Consider the following 20,728-nt stretch of genomic DNA (forward strand, 5'->3'; position numbering starts at 1 on the left):
CTTATTCAACTATAGTTTTATTTCTCTTAGTAAAGATTTATAGTTTTTTCATACAGACCTACACCTTTCTTATTGAGTTTATTCTTAGTTTTGGTTGTTATTATATATGATATTTATATATGTATCCATTTACATATATATTCAAGATTAAATATGTGACTTTTGATTTTAAAAATCCATTTATATGCAGCTCTTCAAAAACAGAAAATAATTTCCTACCATATCTGAACATATTGAGAATTACATGAAATACTCTATCCAAGGATATTAAACCCAACATTTTAATATTTCTTAGACGTACACCTCTTTTCATTCCCCCAAACACAGCCCTAATCTGAGCTGTGTCAATTAGCCGCCATTCCTCCACTTAATTTCCTTTCAGTTCAAGCTGGATACTAACAGAACCACCTTCCTCAAGAATTCCTTTAACTAAAACCCCCTTTCTTTAATACCTAGAATAGCTCTAATTAATAAATTAAAACACCTAATCTAAGACTTCATGGGCTTTTATCAAAGGGCATTTACCTAAACAAGTTGCTGTAATATTTTCACTCAAGTGGATCTCCTTGCCCCACCTTACTTGTGTCATCCCTCTTTCCAATTCAGTTTCACCCAGCTCTTACTCATCTTACCTTTTCTCTTTCTTTCATTTCTTAACATGTATTCATCTCTGCATTGCAGAAATGAAGGAGATCTGAAAGTTTTGTTTATGCTGTATTTTTTTTTTTATTTTTGGAGTAACATGAAGAACCTGAAGTAACCCGGTAACTGCTTCCTTATTACTTCACTATGATACAATACTCCAGATTTCTCCGTAGGACTTTGGGAGCCTGAAAACCTGAGACTCCTTCCAAGACACAGTGCATTCTATTTCTTCTAAGAGTGTCAGGGCTTTCCAATGTTTGCAGTGTGGTGGTAGATCCAAGTGCTTCTCAAAGCAGAGAGTAACCAGGCATTTAGATGATAGTTTCTACTCTTACCTCTATTGCTCGAATCACTTTAGAAAGTTCTTTAATAAGATGTCCAGGTCTAACATTGTCTGGAATTTCAAAGGCATGTTCAGATACAAGCTGTATTTGGATTAACAAAGATAAGACAACCAAAGTTACTTACATTTTAAGATGTAAAAACTAATTTACTAAATCAATTTTCAGGTTCTCTAGATTTTACAGACAAGGTCAAATACCCACAAGTCAGGTCTCAGAGCTCATGTGGTTGGTTTCATATCTTCTAAGGAGATCCTTATTAACTCATAAAATCCTCTTACCTTGAGTTAAAAATGGACTTGTCTTACTGTAAATTTTGTTCTATATGGACTCTACACCTCAAAGCCTACTGTAATTCTAACTACTACTATAATTAGTAGAGAAACTAACTAAATTTAATTCATAATACGTAAGGATCTGTAAGGGGGAACACAGGCACTAAAATAGTCCTAGTTTCTCATGAGAAATCTAATACGCCAAGTTTTTTTCTTTTCACATTGAAAGCGAAATAGGGAAAAGATCCCATTCACAGGAAAGAGGAATTAATTGGTGAGTTACCATAACTACTGAACTGCAAACTGCTGTCATTACTTATTATGTCTATTTCCAAATATTAATCTGTATATCTAAGAAAGTTTTGACCTTTTAGGCACACTTAACGTACTAATTGTTACTTCTGCTTTACATCCTCTCCTTGGTTTAGCATAATTTGTTAAAACAAACTAATGACATCAAGATACAGTTGAGTACTTTACGAGTGTTGACTCATAAATCCTTTCAACGACACTCTGACAGAGATACTATTAGGACTCTCACTTTACAGTTGAGGGCCTCAAGCACAGGTTAGCGGTTTATTAGCAGCATTGCTAAGGCTTGAATCCAAGCCTCTGACTCCAGAGTTCACGCTCTAAGCCACTATGCTAAGCTACCTCTCATCTTAGAGCAAGGTGGACAGTTAACTGCAAACATCATGCTTTTAAAAGTGCACTTCAAATGCAATGAATTAACAGTATGTATTATTTGATGAGTTTTACTGTGCATCAAAATCACCTACAAAGTCTGTTAAAAACAGAGGTTCAGATCCTATCCCAGATCAATTAAATCAGAATCTCTCGGGAAAGAAGCAGGGAGTTTATTTTTAAAAAACTCTAAAGGCAATTTTGATAAACAGACAAGTTTGAGAACAACTTGTCTACAGCCTTCAGAAGGAAAAGAATGACATGGTTTTTGCAACATACCCTTTATTTTGTTTTTATCTTTTTATATACTATATACTTTTGTAATCTGTTTATGCCTTTACTTGTCATTTAGATGATGACATCTTTGACATTGGAAGACATGATTTTTATTTTCCTGAATGCTTCCACAGTGCCCTTACTCTTAATGGATATGCAGCAATGATAATAACGTGAAAGGGAGCATAAAATTATTGGGAGGGTAACCTATTAATTACTGTCTCCCAATATCTTTTAAGAGGGGGATTTTTATTTCAGGTAGACATTTGAGAAATTAGCATGGGAATGTATTTTCATCAGCTCAACTATTTATCATTTATTAAAACATTGTATGTAAAGTTCCAGGAAGGAAATGAAGATTAGAAAGTCCCTGTTTTTCAAGAGCTTATAAACTTAGACAAGAGGACATGGACACATTACTTTATGGACATTACTTTTAAGCCCACTGGCACAAGAGATATGCTACGGACGCATAAGGAAAGGACATACTGCTTCCAAATGGAGACCTGGGATGACCTCTTAGAGGTGGTGGGATTCAAATGCAAACTAGACCACATTTTAGGGAAAAATGGAAGTCTCCTGCTTGAACCCTGACCTCTCTTTTCCTTCGTTCTTACGTAAGACTAGCAGAGGCATAACAGCATAGGCTTTGCAAACGCAGAGACTGAGCTTTAATCCTAGCTCCACCAGTTGTCTTGGGCAAGTTCTTAAGCTCTGAACCTCAGCTTCCCCATATGTAAAATGGGGATACCAAGAGTACCCCAACCTCATATAGTTGTTTTGAAGAGTAAATGAGTTTATGGATATAACAACTAAGCACAGTGGTTAGCACACTATGTGAGCTCAAAGTTATATATTATTATTCTATATCTACATGTTCATTTCTTAGTCAATATCCTAGATATACTCAACTTTACTTTCTTTTTGAGGTTAAAAGAAATACCAAGGTACTTCATTCTCATAAATATAAACATAAACCAGCACATTTGTATATACTGTCCAATAAAATGCAGGTTGTACTTAAAGCATGATTTCCATTCCTTCTACTACTCCAAAGTAACATAAGGACTCTGTTTTCCTGACCTTGCCATGTAAAAACTAACAATTAATTCACCAAAGACAACTACTTACTTCTTTTTTCATCCATAATTTTAAAGCAGTATGCAGCGCTTTCACTCCCTGTACTAGGTAAGTCTGAGGCTGGAAACCATCTTCTCTCAGTTCTGTGGCAATGAAGTTGAGGGGGAAAGGAGTTAGTGCTCTGCGACAAAGGAATTAACTTTAGGTTTTGAGTAACCACCAAAGAGCAAACAAGTTAATGGAGAAATAATAAACAATCAGTTGAAAAGGTGAGAAAGAAAAAGAAACAGTATTACATTAAATGTAGTTGTACTAAATGCTCCAGTTAAAAGAAAGCTCACACACGTAAGGCTGAGTGAACGACAGGCCACAAGAGGATCAGCAGGAATCTACTCACAACAAGTCTAAGAATGGACACAATTAAACTAGTTTAGTGAGCGACACGGTGATAAAACTGAAGAAAAGGATTTCACAAAAGTCAGGATGGTGTTTCTCTCTTGAAGGGAAGGAGGAGGGTGCAATGGGAAAAATAACTGGGCCTCTCTAAGGTAGCAGCAAGGCTGTTTTTGCTTACTTTGGGTAGAGCTGACCTGAGTGACAGCTGTGCAGTTCTTTCAACTGTACGAGAGAGTATGTGTATGCAGTGTGTGACCTACACAACTGACTATGGGCATGACATACTACGTTATTGTAAAGGCAAATACACATACACACATACAAATGTCTCTTTTGGGCTTTAAAACCAAATTGATTATCTAAAACTCATGCAAAATATATTAGATGTGGTCTTAAATTCAGGTAAGGTGAAACAAAAGCAAAAGATCTCACTTCTGCTCAGTGTTTAATTTACTTACATGAACCCAAAATTGGTTCACTGTTTTATTGTTACTAACACTAAACACAGTTAAGAGTTTCATATAATCCACACTTATTTAACCCATCATATAAACCTTATTAACAGCCTGAGCTGGAAGATAACAGGCCATAGTAGAAAGTTAAAGGGTCAGGAATAAAAAAACAACATAATGCGGGGTAACAAGACCACCATTCCTGCTTCCAGGATGAATCCTAAGACAATGGCAATTGGTATAGTGGTCATCTGGCTCTAGCCTTAGTGGGACTGGACTGACTCCCTAATATTGCCAGGTAGCCTGTACTGATATAGATGACAAAATGGAAACATTTTAAAACCTCACCTACAAATATCCTTTTACAGTAATCGGGTTTTTTTTTAGGTTTTTAATGTATAGGTTCATGTTTTCAGTGAGACCTCAATATTTCTGAACTCTCAATGGTCTAAAACAAAGGTTAAATCGTTATTTTAAGACTGAACAATTTGCTGCTTGTGGCTGCAAGGGGAACAGCAAGAGTTTGTCTTTTAGATAAATTTTTAATTTGTTCTAAAAAGTCGACTGATGAGTCCCTCTTAGATATTAAGGAAAAAGCATTACCCCAGGTGTGTATGTATGTCAGTGTGTGGGTGTGTGTGTGGGTGTGTGTGTGTGTGTGTGTGTGTGTGTGTGTGTGTGTGTGTACGTGTATGTGTTAGTGAGAAGAGAAAGATGGAAAAAGTGCTCTGAATTTTCTGAATATTGAATTGCCAATCTCTTACCTGGAGAGTTCAGTAATTGGGTTTTATTTCCAGAAAATAAGGACATTTGTAAGTGTTTTTATAAGTGTTCCTATTTTCCCAGGCTTCTACTCGAATAGGGGACTATGAAATTTACTGTCCAGTATTTTACTGAAAATCATATATTGCAACTCTATGGATCTACTGTGACATCCCTGAAGCCAAGAAAAATACCCGAGAGCACTATTCCTCCCCATCCACGGGATCCCACCTCCATCCTGTACAGCTGCACCACTGTCAAGACACCTACCTCTACACAGTGCTACAAGGTGTGAGACGGGGTTCTACTGCTCTTTCCTTCCAAAGAAAGTGAGCTTTCCCCAGCCCCCCTTTTAAGGAAAGAAACCATAAATGATTTTTATCATTTAATTCCATGCATGCCATCCTGGGAAATAAGTTATTGGTAGTTTTTTTCCTTTTACCTTTTCTTCTTGTGTAACATTTAAATGGGGAAGACCCCCAAATGTTTAGACTAGACTTTATTGTTTAATCTGCTTATATCTCTTCTTCTGGGAGTTAATTATAATAGTAGCACTGGGACTTCCCTGGTGGTGCAGTGGTTAAGAATCCGCCTGCCAGTGCAGGAGACACGGGTTCGAGCCCTGGTCTGGGAAGATCCCACATGCCGTGGAACAACTAAGCCCGTGTGCCACAACTACTGAGCCTGTGCTCTAGAGCCCACAGGCCACAACTACTGAGCCCGCATGCCACAACTACTGAAGCCCCCGTGCCTAGAGCCCGTGCTCCACAACAAGAGAAGCCACCGCAATGAGAGCCCGCGCACCGCAACAAAGAGTAGCCCTCACTTGCCGCAACTAGAGAAAGCCCGCGTGCAGCAACGAGACCCAACGCAGCCAATAAATAAATAAATTAAATAATTAAAAAAATATAGTAGCACTACTGGCAAACTGACTAGGAAAGTTAGACAACACAAAAACCAGATGGACTGTATTTTCATGGGCATAAGTGCACAAAAAGCAAAAAATAGATAAAAGTGGAAGTTACAGTGAGTCTCCAACTTGACTGCTCAAAGATTATTAAACCAGTAATAAAACATCAAAATCTGAAATTCCACATAAAAGAGGTGGTACCTTGCAAGTTTAAAGGGATATATTTCCCACCTCCCTTGAAAAGAAACATTTTTCTTCAACTATAGATGCATAGCCTGACACTAGCTGGTTTGTGCCAACAGGTGCCTTATACTGGCCACATAATGGTCATAATGGTAATGGCACAGACACCACCTGATTCACTCAGGACATGAAAATTATTCCCTCGATTTTTTAAAAGCAAATGTTTGGGAACAAATACTAGGTAACAGTCCCTTGGCTTCAACTGCATTTTTGTTAGTGAGGCACTTTTACGTGCCTGATACTGTGTGCAGATGACTAAAGTCCCAGTGAAAGGAACATTTTTCAATATTACCTATGTGGTTCTGATGCAGCTCTTCATATATCTGATTTTTATGCCTAAGGACTAGAGATTTTCTAATTTGCTAAAAAGGTTCTGAACAGAGGAAAATAATGCATTTAAAAAACAAAATAGGGGGCTTCCCTGGTGGTGTGGTGGTTGAGAGTCCGCCTGCCGATGCAGGGGACACGGGTTCGTGCCCCGGTCCGGGAAGATCCCACATGCCGCAGAGCGGCTGGGCCCGTGAGCCATGGCTGCTGAGCCTGCGCGTCCGGAGCCTGTGCTCCGCAACAGGAGGGGCCACAACAGGGAGAGGCCCGCATACCACCAAAAAAAAAACAAAAACAAAAAACAAAATAGGGACAATAGCCACACCACATTTTAAAAAGAACCTCTCTTTCTATGAGTGGCTTTTAGTGAGTTTAGAAGTATCATGCATCATATGAAACAACAAAATCTACAGATTTTTTATTACCTTTTAGGGTCTCCAGCAAGTTTTTGGCTACAAACCAACATATGGCTTCAAAGAAAGGGAATTTGAAAAGATCTGGTGTTTTTAGCCTTTTTTCCATCTCATAACACCTAAATAAATAAGAGTTGAAGAAATTTAATATTAATATTAGCATTTCAAAGTTAAATGCAGACAATCAACTTAACTAAAATAAGCAGCCCACGACGTATAAGACCAATCGAGTAGTGCACATCGCTCAACACCACCACCACACGTGGGTAAGACTGAGCTGTGATCTTACTCAGGTCCGCCCTTAACAGATTTGACAGGATACTGAAGAATTTACAGTGGGCTTCAAAAAGATCACCCCTTGGGATCTGTAGCCTAGTTTTAACAGAAGGAATTTTACAAGGGTTCCACTATAATAAACAGAACGATGTGTTTAGAAACCGGCTGCCTGTGCTGGACAGCACTGCAACACCCTCTCACGGCATTTTCTTTAGGCTCTACTAAGCATTCAAGCTCAGGACCACACTTGGCAAGGGTCAAGGTGAGAAGACCTGTGAGAAACCACAGCTCGCCACAGGGTGAGTCTTCCGTGGGAGTCTTTGCAGCAGTCCACACAGCCAGGAGCCGTCTTTCCCCAGGGACAGCTCAGGTATAAAGAAACAAGATTCGTACTTGGCAAGTGTGGGAGCTGCCCTAGCTTAAAGCTGCATACCCCCCATAAGAGCCAGAATCTCTTGTAATAACTCCACAGATGCATGGCTTCCGGGGCTCCCCAGGGGCAGGCCAAGTTATAACAGTCACACTCAGGAAAGCCCAAAGACATGGCTTCCTACTAGGTATTTCTAGTTCTGCCAGTACTGATGCGGTTTATCAATCAGGAATCATTTTACCATAAGCAATGTTGCCTTGTAACAGTCTTCTCTCATTAGGCTACCAGGGGAAGTTATTACCCAAAGGTCAAATTCTCATGCAGAAGGGGAAATAGCTGTTAATCCTTTACCACAGCAAAATTAAAGCAGGTGTTTTGACAACGATCCTAACTTAGGGTTGCTCTGCCCCAGCAGCATATGTCACACCTGAGTCTGACTGGTTTTAGTTCAATTCCCTCACTGTAAAAATAGCCAAAGGAGAGCCTATCCATTTCTACAAAAGTCTGAAATTTGGGGAGATACCTAATCTCAAATTGAATAAACTATTCTTTTTGTTTTAGATTAGAAAAGCATCAAGGTGTTCTCCTGTCAAAATCTTAAGACAATACTTCTGTTAAAAGTTCCTAGTAATTTCTCAGGGCCTATCTCCATGAGATCTCAATTAAGTATGTTGCTGAATTTTTTTTTTTTGACTTTTAGAACTAAGTCCTATTTAAGAAAGGACAAAAGATCCTTTAAATACTGATGACACAAACCTGAGCTGCATGCCAATGTTAAGGTTGTGCAGAAAGTTCCCCCCAAAAGCCATACAGTCCTGAGAAGTGAGCACAGCATGAATCCACCCTGAAATGGTTAAAAGTATATAAATCAGTGATTTTTCAATATTCAAACCACACAAATGTGATATATACCTATTTTAAGAAACACAAAATATCAAAATCAGTTTACCTCATACTTCAGTGCTAGAGAAGCTAATGTCTATTACCATCTAGAGGTTCAATGATTCAAATATGTATTAAATGCCTATTATATGCCAGCCTCTGTGCTGTGTTTAAGATAAATGGATTGACCCAATTAGACAAAATTACGGTGCAGGATAGGTGAAGGTTTCTGTGGTTGTTGCTGTTTCAGTTTTTTAGCTTAAAAACACAATCTACTTTATATTAAAGATTTTACTCTGAGACAAGTCAAATCTGGTTAGAGTGAGGCAAGCGCGTTTTCATTAAATGAACAACGGGACTGGCTGGACGCTTTGCCTCCCTAGTGTCATCCTGAAACAAGTGTCCTTAGGGACCAAGCAGAGGAGGATCAATGGAACTCAATCTGGGACCTTCCTCTAAGAAAGAAAAAGTAGATCACCCACATTTCATTAGGCAGGGTTATGGTCCTATAAATATAAATGCTGGCAATCAAAATGATATTTTCCCACAAAGTCAAAATGTTTTCCCATAAAAATGTTTTCAAAGTGAGGCTCATTTCTGAGATGATGCTAAACTTTTGAAAGAAAGGTCCGTAGACTGAACATAAAGACTTCATATAAACATAAATCAATATACACACATACGTTTGCATGTAAAAGTTGACTGTTAAAATAGACAGATCCCATTTTCCTTATACTTTTCATATTCTGATCCCTCATTGTGCTGTAACACAATATCAAAAAACTCCTCCCAAGACTGGCTTTCAAGTGGTGACCACGTGTGTGCTCAAAGGCCTTGAGCTTGACCCTGAAATCACAAATTTGAAGTCTCTGCTGGCTTCAAATTCTGTAGATCAGTGGTCCTCAGTGGAGGCAGTACCACCTGTAGAGTGTGATCTAGACAGTTTGGTGGGCTTTTTTTGGTCACAGTGATCAGGAGGCACTACTGTCATTTTGCGAGCGGGAGCCAGGGATGCAACATGCAGGACAGTTCCACACAGTAAGAAATTGTCCTCCATTAGTCAGGACTTTCAAATTTCTGCTGGGCATTCAGATAGGTGCAAAATCTGTTATTAACTGTCTGAGCCCAGAAACTATAACTCCGTTCATATGAAACAAGGATGTTTTGCATGGTTTTGGCACAATTTTCTAGGAATATAACTAGGTAGCCTGTAAACTGAAGGAAGTGTATCAGTTGCCAACTACCTTGGGGGGGGAAAAAAAATCACACTATCTACGGCAGCAGTTCTTCAAATGTGGTCCCCAGACCAGCAGCACCAGCCTTAGCTGGGAACTTGTTAGAAATGCATATTCTCAGGTCCACCCCAGAGCTACTGAATCAGAACCTCTGGGGTTAAGGCCCAGCACTCTGCGTTTTAATAAGCCCTCCAGGTGATTCTGATGGTCAATGAAGTTTGAGAACCATTAATCCACACCAGAGCTACAGACTTTGAACTACCAATTACACGCCTGTACTGGTTAGCTGGCCTGTGCATCATCCTGACTTCTAATGCTGCTGTGCCTGAGCAGGGACATTGTAAAATGGTGTATTATTATAAATTACTTTTAATTTCCTCTTTATATTCTAATTAGGTCATTACATCAATGGGGGGGAATTACTGGTGCAGGAGGTTATATTAATGATAAATGTGAATTCAAGATTTTTGAAGTGGGCATAACAAAATATCTGTCATAAGAGGGAGCTTTGGGGGGCTTTAAGGGAGGGGCTTTAAGGGAGGAGCTTAGCCCATTCACAGTGAAAATACTGATACGTATCTAGATTTATAAATTCTGGTAGTTCCAGGCATTGATTCATTCATTTGCTCAACACATACTTCTTATTATATACTCCAGAGGCAAGGTAAGAAAGCAGGGCCTGTAACAGATCCTTGCAAATTGTGTGTAGCCATTAAGGTCACCCAAATCAGAAGAACACAATTCTCAAAACCACTGACCTGGAGAGTCCATACCCTGCATTTAGTCACATCTCAAAATGACAGACCTGATACCTATACTTGAGGCTATAGCTAAGGCTGGTACTCAATCCCTTCCTAGGGTCCCTCAAAACAGACTCATTGCCTCCTAACTGCCCCAGGACAGCTGCCCAGATTCTTACAGCAGGCTTGGGCCTTTGACATCAATGTAGAGCTGACCAGTTAAAATTAAAGGGAATTTCATCAAAATTTTATGCAAAGGACATTATCAAGAAAATGAAAAGACAACCCACAGAATGGGAGAAAATATTGCAAATCATATATCTGATAAGGGTCTAGTGTACAGAATATATAAAGAATGCTTACAGCTCAACAATAAAAAGACAACCCAACATAAAAATGGGCAAAGCATTTAAATAGACATTTCTCCAGAGAAGATATACAAATGGCCAATAAGAGAAATGCTCAGCATCATTACTCATTAAGGAAATGCAAATTAAAACCACAATGAGATACAAGTACTTCACACCCACTAGAATGACAAAAATAAAAAAAGATAACTACAGTGTTGGTGAGGATGTAGAGAAATCGGAACACCTGTACATTGCTGGTGGGAATGTAAAATGGTGCAGCCACTAGGAAAACAGTTTGGCAGTTCCTCAAAAAGTTAAACATCATTAAACCATATGACCCAGCAATTCCACTACTAGGTATATATAACCAAGGGAAATGAAAACAAACCTGCACACAAAAACTTTCACACAAATGTTCAAAGCAGCACTATTCGTAAGAGCCAAAAAGTGGAAACAACCCAAATGTCCATCAACTGATGAAGGGATAAATGAAATGTGGTACATCCATGCAATGGAATATTATTTGGCCACAAAAGGCAATGGAACACTGACATGGGCTACAACATGGATGAGCCTAGTAAACATGATGCTAACTAAAAGAAGCTAGATACAAAAGGCCACGTATTATATATGAAATGCCCCAAACAGGCAGATCCGCAGAGACTGAAAGCACACTAGTGGTTGCTAGGGGCTCAGAGGGGGGGAAATGTGGAGTGACTGCTAATTGGCACGGGGTTTCTTTTTGAAGTGATGAAATGTTCTGGAATTAGATAGGGGTAGGGTTGCACAGCCCTGTTAATCTACTAAAAACCATTGAATTGTACACTTTAAAAGGGTGAGGATTATGGTAGATGAATTTTTCTAAATAAAAATAAAAGTGAAGGCAAATGACATAAAACACAATGCCAAAACGAGTCCTGACTACAAGAGAAGCCCTCTAAGGCACAAAGAAGTGAAAAGTCCAAGATCAGAATCATCGCTCGGGCTATGCGAAACTACTTTCCAAACACATTAAAGTCAGAGATTTCAATCAAAAGCTGACTCCATGTGATGAGTATCCACTATGGGGAGCGGGATGGGATTAAAACCTTACCTGTAGGAACAAATAAGGTATGTCCCTGCTTTACCACACATTTGTAGCATTTATCCACCTTATCTCCAAAGAACACTTCACTCTGGGTCACAGATGAACTCCAAGATTCATAGAGTGCCAAATTGTCATCTGTTGGCTTTATCAAATAAAAAACCTTCTCGCCCTAGGAGGAAGTAATCACACTATTTTTGAAAAAGGAAATGCCATTCTAGGATGGCCTATATTGATGTAATTTCCCAATACAATATTCTAAATTAAATTAGATAATTATCAGATTTTTTTAAGGTTCAAAAAGACATATTTCACATACCTGATCAATAGCTATTGCCCTTAATAAGCATCTTCAAAGGAGCTAAGGCTCCCGTCTCAAATACGACAAGGGGTCAATAAAGCAGGGATGGAGAAATAGTTACGAGAGAGGAGGGTAAAGCATCACAAACATCCTACTGATCTCATTTTCAAGGTAGAGAAGTAAATACATGTTAATAGGCCCCAGGTTACAGAGGGTCATCTCTGCAAACTTTGCCCTTTCTCCTAAGACATATAATAATACAATTATTTTTAAAGATCTGTGAATAAACTTTCTTTAATGAACTAACCCTTTGCTTTCTCACGGAGGAAAGGAAGAGGAGCTCAAGGGCACAGCATCAAACATAGTTCAGAGCATTGCTGATGCACAGGCATGTGATACTGACGAAGATTTGGCTCTAGATCAGCACTGCCCGAAAGAACCTTCTGTGACGATGGAAATGCTCTATATCTGTGCTACCCAATATAGCAGTTATGAGCCCTATGTGGCTACTGAGCACCTGAAATGGGGTAGTGCAAATGCGGAACTGAATTTTAAATTATATTTAATTATTTAAATGTAGCCACATGTGCCGAGTGGCTACTGTACGGAATAGCACAGTTCTAGATAAAGCAAGGTGAATATAAGCTCCTGAGGAGAATTCGTATTTGTATGGGCATTCCTGACTTATCCAACTAGCTGGCTTTAGCCTCACCTTAAGGTCAGAAGCAATTATTACTATAATTTTGCTCCTTCTCAGGTATTAGATTCAGGGATTAACTGCTAACTGACTAGGGGGAAGAAGAAACAAAAAGAGACAAAAGGCTAAAAGAGATTAATTTATAAGATGGGGGCAAAAAAAGGGAATCTATATAAATTAAGAATTCATGGCTCCTCCATTACTTGGGATTAAAAAAAGAAAATCATAATGCTTCTTTAAGTATTTAAAATGATAGCTCCCACTGAAAAAGTACAAAACACTTCCCTCTTTACAAACGTCATTTATAGCAAATGAATATACCCATGGAAAAATAAGACTGTACGTTTTTGTGATTAAGTGAACAAAGAAATACCCCAAGCTTACCCAGAGGACATGGTACCAAACTGAAGTCCCACCAAAGTCAATGTGGAAATCTGTGTAGCTGTCTTGAACTCCCATTAAGCAGTATTTCTGAACAAACGGCTTGGGAAAGACTGAATCATCAGGCCAATAATTTTCCACCCAGGAAAGTTTTCTGGCTATATCAGGAACCTCCACCAATTCAGACATCCTTTAAAAAAACAAACACACACATACACACACACCCACATCATGCAAATTAAAACTTCTTAAAATTTCATCTCCCATTTCAACCCAAACCAAGAAATTAACTGGAACTCACAGCTAACAGCAATACTTAAAGTCTGAGGGTACCAAAGCAAAATTTACAACATAGCTATATCACTGGACCACCTTAGAAGTCACAGTTACGTTTTTTACTAAAAGAAATTCATCATTTAACTACATTTTAGCTAACACTCAGAAGGCTAAACCAAAACGTCCAGAACTACTCACTTTGTATCTGAAAATTCAAGGCTGATCACATTTAACACTTTTGGTCTGTTAGGATTCATGAAGTATTTAACATAATTGTGAAGTGTCATTTTGCTGTCTGCCTGCCTTGCCACATCAATGACATCTATCACTTTGTCACCACCTGCAGAGAAAAATTATGGTCTCATTATTGCGCTTAAGAATTTCATCCATAGACGCCCTACACAAAAATATTTTAAAGACTATATTTACTTGTATGATAATTAAGCCATCTATAAAAACTATATAGCCTAGACAAAGATTCTTCCTATACTTTTTAAGTCCAACTGGAACTTTTGAACAAAGGGATGACTTTTGAAAGAAAGAATAAAGCAATTAAGACAGAGCTGCATAATCAACACTGAGTGTAAAAAGTTATATGTTTACAAAGCTTTCTACACACCAATGATTTCTTGTGCAGCTCACGACAAAAATGCATATTACATTGGTAGGTAACAACTGTGCCGCATTCCTCATGCATAAAATAAGGGGACTGACTTTTCCCTTTCACTTCTTTAACACCTAAGATTCTGAGTCCATCATTTTGGGAAACCAATCGGTCATTGGGGAATTAGTGAACAAATTAACCAGGACAAACAATTTCTGCTTGCCTGGTAGTGTCTTCTCTTCTAATATTCTGCTTCAAGAAAAAAATGAGTGGTTAGGAAGCAAAAACCAGTTCATATTAGGGCCTGTGAAATGCGTTCTGAATTGGGATTAATTTACAATTTTCCTATAAAATCATGAGGTATTGCTTGCTCAACACTGCATCACCCTAAAAAGCATAATTAGTTTTACAATGTCCTGTAGGATAAGGTGAAATTCAAAATATGGCAATACTTAATCTGAAATAGGAAACAAGTGACATTTTCTTACTTGAATGTAACTTTATATAAGTTAAGAAAGTATTGTTAAATAGACTATTTTATACTTACGAGGCAAAACAATTCTGTTAACTGAAGCATTCTGCAGTACTAAAAAGTTAGCTATCAAGTACTATGAACGTTTTTCCTACACTTATATTACACTAGCCATTTACTTTACAGTGCTATCCATGTAAACAGGTTTAGGTGAAACCTCAGCCTCATCCTCTAATTTATCAAATAATTCAAAACCAGCTGAATGTGAAGTCAGACAATTTAATTGGACTTCCTCAGTGAAACAATTATCAACGTCAACCAATGGATCAATAAAGGGACAAGTTCTCAGATACTTCATGCTCAGGAGATAACATACTCTAAAGAATAGACAGTTTGAGTCAAGATAGATTTGAGATCTAATCCTCAAATAATCTCTGTTTTGTTGACAAGGAATGAGACCTACATAGAGTCAGCTTTATCTCTAAATACCCTGATGCGAATGAAAAAAGTGACTGAAAATGTCAACAATATTGCAACAGGTGAAGGGTCTTCCACCTTGTTTCTTATACCTTTCCGGGCCTCAATATAAAAAATTAGGTCCAGGCATCGTTAAATGGCAGTATCACCAAGTCATTAATATAAAAACAGGTTTGAAAGTGAGCTCCTCTTTTTCACAGCCTTTCTCTAGGCAGCAGGAGGTCACTAAAGCAGGATCCAGAGATCTTGTACCTGAATGCTGCTACAGAGGCCTAGAACCACCCCGATTTCCCAAAGTCTTCTTCCTCAGTCTGCAGCTACCCCTCCATAATAACTGTTCCTAAGCAAGTATCAGGAAATTTTTTTTTTTTTTGCGTTACGCGGGCCTCTCACTGTTGTGGACTCTCCCGTTGCGGAGCACAGGCTCCGGACGCGCAGGCTCAGCAGCCATGGCTCACGGGCCCAGCCGCTCTGCGGCGTGTGGGATCTTCCCGGACCAGGGCACGAACCCGTGTCCCCTGCATCGGCAGGCGGATTCTCAACCACTGCACCACCAGGGAAGCCCGTATCAGTAAATTTGATGACAACAACAACAACAAAAGCAGTAGGATGAGGCGGAGTAAATAAAAATATGCAAAATGTTTTTTTGGTCTTTCTGAATGTAAGTCTGCTGAGAAAAAAATAGTTTTCAACATAGGTAATACTGAATTTCACTTTTCCTGACCCAGAAACGGAAGTAAAGTAACATCTCTTCATTCAACTTTTAGTATTTTTAGGATAATACCAATTTCACTTTTACCATGTTTTCCCAAGTAATTAAAGGAATCAAGTTCGTACCTACATAACGTTCCACGTCCATAACAGAAAAAGTAGGTGGAGGGAGCCTGAGTCCTAGATCATCTAATTTGGGGACCATAATAGGGACTTCAAATCCATGTTTCTCCAGGTATCTTTGTGTCAGCTGGCTGCCATGCATCTTTACAATGATTTCATCGGCACTAAGGAAAGCATAAGAGTAACATGTCATCTCTGTTGATAAGTTCAGTTAAGAAAGATAATCTGGTAATGGGTTAATTCATATACTATATTATTATCTACATCAGTGGTTCTCAACCTATCATACCTAATTCTCCTTTTTATAACAAATGTTTTATAAAGCCCCTTTTAGTATTCTAAAGTAAAAGTCATAGATAATTACTTCAATCTACATATAATTGGAAAAATATATATGTATTATATAAAATGCCTTAACTATAACAAGAGAAAAAACAAATTAGTTTCCAGCAAAATACGTATTTCAATATGTAAATGTTCAGGTAAACAACACTAGAAAATATAACAGAATAATAGGATGCTTACAATCGATTGTAACGAGTGGTTGGATTTAAAAGTAACAAGATCAGAAGCCACTCAACACAAGCTGCATAGAAAACCAGAAGAGCAAAAGGGAGGGGGTACAGTAGAATAAAAGCTGGTTAGGATAAGTAAAAACAGACCAGATTTTATCTGGCTATAAAAGTCTACACAAATATTTGTTAGGCATTGCAAAGTCTCACCGGACACAGAACAATTCACGTTGTCCTGCACACTGGGGGATGACTAGCGTCTGTGGTCCCTACTCTTTGAGACAATGTCCAAATGCCCCAACTGAGAACTCCTGGTTTCAAAGATCTGCTATCACCAGTATTTAATAAATTTTAACACGCAGTCACCTTAAGCCACCAAAAAGGGTTGCTGAACCTCCAGCTGCCCTCTTTGATGATTAACACATTCTAGGCATTACACTTAAGTGTGGTTTGTCCCTTTTCACTATCCCCTATCTAACCACAAATCAAAGATCTCTTTAAATGGGGATATTCTAGATTTTATCTTCCAACTGCTCACAGAATGCAGCTGCTATACATTCAAAGTTAAGTGCAACACTTGCATCATAGGTTAAACACAACAGTTTCCATTTATACAGTCAGATCTTAACAGTCTTGATGTCATCTGTAGCCTAGGTGTCAAGGAGAAGACAGGAGAAACTGGGTCTCTGAATTACTGAGCTCAGGTCTTCCCACCTTCTCAATAACAGAAGGTCAGTTTAAGGCCTAAAAAAATCAAGACAGACTTTTCTTGGATAGTCTTGTAAGTGGAGGGCTCAGAGCTCCTTCACCTGACTCACTGAGTTCTGTACTGCCTTTTATTTTCCCCATAAGCATCCACAAGTGTTGCTTCTTCACCAACCTCTGAGAATTTAACAATTCCTTAAACTCCAACCTAAGGGAGAATCTTAAGTCACTTGTACTCCTCCATCTTAAATGTCTGGTGCTTTACCTCCCCCCATTGATCAAAAATATGTAGATACAAGTGCTTAAAAATACAGGCACATCATTACTTACAAGAGGAAAAAACTGGACACAAACTAAACATACACCATAGTGGGATGGTTAAGTAAATTACGGGATATATATACATACACACAACACACACACACACACAATTGCATACTACACAGCAGTTAAGGAGTGAGGTAAATTTGTGTATACATACAGAAAGATACCTATTAAACATAACAGTAAAAAAAGCAAGTTGCACAACATATGCATAATGTAACCCCATTTTATTTTTTAAAATTAGATGTATATATACATCCATACACCTACACATATAAATGTTTTAAAAGTTATCATTTATGTAAAAAAGGGTCTCAAAAGACTTTGTCTTAAAGTGGGGGGGTCGGGGTAGATAGTTGGAGTTCACTTTATTTTATACACTTCTATATTAATCACATTAAGTATGTATAATTTAGTTAATTATTGTCACCCTGCCACGGTTTTAAATGATGTGGAGGTTTATGGAGTTACATTAAATAAAACCAAAGACCTTTAACTAGTGGTGAGTACAGTGTGGACACTTGTGACCGCCTCTGGAACCTGCTCACATCTGTGTTTAATACTTCGGCCGAGAAGCCACGGGAATCACTGGGCCAGGACTTTTAACACTACACTTTTGGGTTACAAACCTATTTTAAAAAACGAAAGCTAAGGCTCCTCTCCCTGAAAAATTCACATTCACATGTCAACATGTCAACTGTTTACACAATTTTAGGAAACTCACAAGCCTCTCTGAAGCCAGCCCATAGAGCCTGGCTGAAAACTCTGGCCCTGGGCTCCAAATCAATCAATGAAAATAAACAGACATTTCTCCAATGACTTTGAAACTCATAAAGGAGAATATCTGAGAATAAGGCCTTTAATATCACAAAAATCACGTGGCGATCACTGTGTTTCATTTTTTTTTTTTTCTGCCAGTACGTGAGGGAGCCAACAGTAGCTGCTTATCATTTATGTTTCTGTTTAAGGGAGGGGAACGGCCAGGTATCCTAAAGACTATGACAAAATAGGAAGAGTTTTATAGTTACATGATCTGAAATAATTCCATAATAGGCTGCAGGTGATATTGTGATTGAAATTTAAATTGTGCTTCCCCTTTTTAACAAGCCTGGATATGATCTCGTGTAAAAAGCCTATTAAGCATTATCACTTTAAATAGATGTCAGGCAGCGAGTAGGAAATGATGTAAATTAGCATAGTTAAATGCTGTATAATGCTTTTGACATTTGTTCTTTGAGCCACAGATAACTCAAATACTTTCCATTATCTTTAAAAAAAAAAAAAAAGCCTAGTCCTGTTGCCACCAGAGGCTAAGCAATGGTTGTGGGGACTTCTGGCAGACGTAGGGTGGAGGCAGATAGGAAAATAACATAAGAAAAAAAGCAGAGTATGAAGACAGGTGTAAAAGAGGTGAAGGAGAAAGAGAAGCAGCAGCTGCACAACATAAGGAACGAAGCACGGGAATAAGTGCCTTAGATCAGTGTCTTTCAAACTTTTTGGACTGAGACCTACAGTTAAATACATTTTTACCCAGTAATCCAGTACACATGCACATAACAAAGTTTCCATGAAACTATGCTTATTTACTCCTATTACTTGCAATGTACCAATATTTTTATTGTTTTATTTTCAAAAAGTAAAAAACTGATTAAGAATAATAATGGCTTGCAACCTGAAGTATGAACACGCTACTTTAGATAATGTCACCTTATTGGGTAACATTCTTAAATGTTCTTTGGTCATAACAGGTTTCCTACCTTGGGAAGACTCGAGAACGTAATTCCTTCACAAAAGTTCTAGTTCCAGCCTGCACTGGTTTGGAACCATCATCAATTTCTGTGTAGTCGTGCCTGTGCCAGTTCCTCCTCTTTTTCACTGGATTTTTAGAAGATTAAAAAAAGAAAGCATTTTTGTAACTGGTGGTACTACGTACTTTCTATAATCAATTATAGTCTATATAATCAGAAACAACAATGGTCGAGTACAATAATACTCACATTTTTTAATACATTTCTAAGGCTGAAGAAGTAAAATTTAATGCTGCAATTATAGGCAATTAACTGTGGGTTTTAAAAATTCTTTTTATTTCAAAAATGATTTTAAAATTAAATCAACAAATTCAAATTAGCAGATTGAGCCTTTTATAATATCCACATTTACACATATAAAATCTCACAATTATTTAAAATCATGATTTTCACCAGAACATTAGGTCACGATACGATTTTTATGGATCATCCACATCATCCCCTCAGGACAGGGCCTTTGATCCCACAGCAGAAATCTATTTCAACAGCACAGTTCCCTTCTCTGTTATGTCAGGATTTATTCCCAAAATAAGCATGGTTACACTGACACAGAGAATAGCAGGTGACTGCGTCAGAGCGAAAGGAGGACAATTAAGATGACAGAATAAATAACCTCTGGTCAGATCTAACACTCAGGTCCCGTGATTCTACAGCTCTGGGAGGCTACAATCTTTTTTTTTTTTTAATTTATTTTTCATTTATTTATTTTTGGCTGCATTGGGTCTTTGTTGCTGTGTGTGGGCTTTCTCTAGCTGCAGCGAGCGGGGGCCACTCTTCGTTGCGGTGTGCAGGCTTCTCATTGCGGTGGTTTCTCCTGTTGCAGGGCACGGGCTCTAGGCGCGCAGGCTTCAGTAGTTGTGGCTTGAGGGCTCTAGAGCGCAGGCTCAGTAGTTGTGGCGCATAGGCTTAGTTGCTCCGCGGCATGTGGGATCCTCCGGGACCAGGGCTCGAACCCGTGTCCCCCGTACTGGCAGGCAGATTCTTAACCACTGCGCCACCAGGGAAGCCCCGGAGGCTACAATCTTGAATAAGCACAGCAACCAAAATCAGGACACTTGGCTTTGACTCCTAGTTTAGTCATAACTTGCTCTGCAACCTCGGGCAAATCTCTTTAACGTGTCTGGGTCCAGTTTCCTCAATGTGGAAATGAAGGGAATGAGTACAGTTTTTCAGACTGTGTTGAGGAACCCTTAATAAAAGGGAAGATGGAGAAGAGGTTGAGGTAGGAGCTCTGGACCTCATTCCTCTTTCCCCCAGAGGGGCACCACCTACATGTCTTTTGTGTGGTATCAATGTAAGATTTCAGTTTTACTGTTTTTTTTTCTTTTAAGTTTGAAAATCACTTTTAAGCCTAAAACCTCCATGATTCTGGGAAATGTACTGATGTCTATAACTTACTTAGAATGAATCAAAAAATAAGGTGGATAGACAGTGGGATCGTTACACAGACAGATATGAGATAAAGCAAGTAATATAAAATGTTAATAGTGGAATCTAGATGGTGGGTTTAGAGGTACTCGCTGTAAAATTCTTTCAACTTTTCCTGTATGTTTGAAGATTTTCATAATAAAACCTTGGGGGAAGGACACAACTCTA

General features: G+C 38.5%; 1 protein-coding gene across 3 annotated transcripts in view; it reads right to left on the bottom strand.

The window, feature by feature from the left end:
- Window positions 1-20,728, bottom strand: part of KDM7A (lysine demethylase 7A) — a 74,887-nt gene that overhangs the window by 15,058 nt on the left and 39,101 nt on the right. For all 3 annotated transcript variants that reach the window (XM_004316468.4, XM_073809984.1, XM_019946232.3), the window contains 9 exons: window positions 19,082-19,199; window positions 15,787-15,947; window positions 13,595-13,736; window positions 13,124-13,310; window positions 11,751-11,913; window positions 8,207-8,294; window positions 6,817-6,923; window positions 3,353-3,444; window positions 981-1,070 (listed from right to left, as the gene is read on the bottom strand). In XM_004316468.4, the coding sequence (XP_004316516.2) occupies window positions 981-1,070; window positions 3,353-3,444; window positions 6,817-6,923; window positions 8,207-8,294; window positions 11,751-11,913; window positions 13,124-13,310; window positions 13,595-13,736; window positions 15,787-15,947; window positions 19,082-19,199 (1,148 nt within the window). The remainder of the gene's footprint in view (window positions 1-980; window positions 1,071-3,352; window positions 3,445-6,816; window positions 6,924-8,206; window positions 8,295-11,750; window positions 11,914-13,123; window positions 13,311-13,594; window positions 13,737-15,786; window positions 15,948-19,081; window positions 19,200-20,728) is intronic.

Source organism: Tursiops truncatus, chromosome 9 (assembly GCF_011762595.2).
Source record: "Tursiops truncatus isolate mTurTru1 chromosome 9, mTurTru1.mat.Y, whole genome shotgun sequence".
NCBI classification, from domain to species: domain Eukaryota; kingdom Metazoa; phylum Chordata; class Mammalia; order Artiodactyla; family Delphinidae; genus Tursiops; species Tursiops truncatus.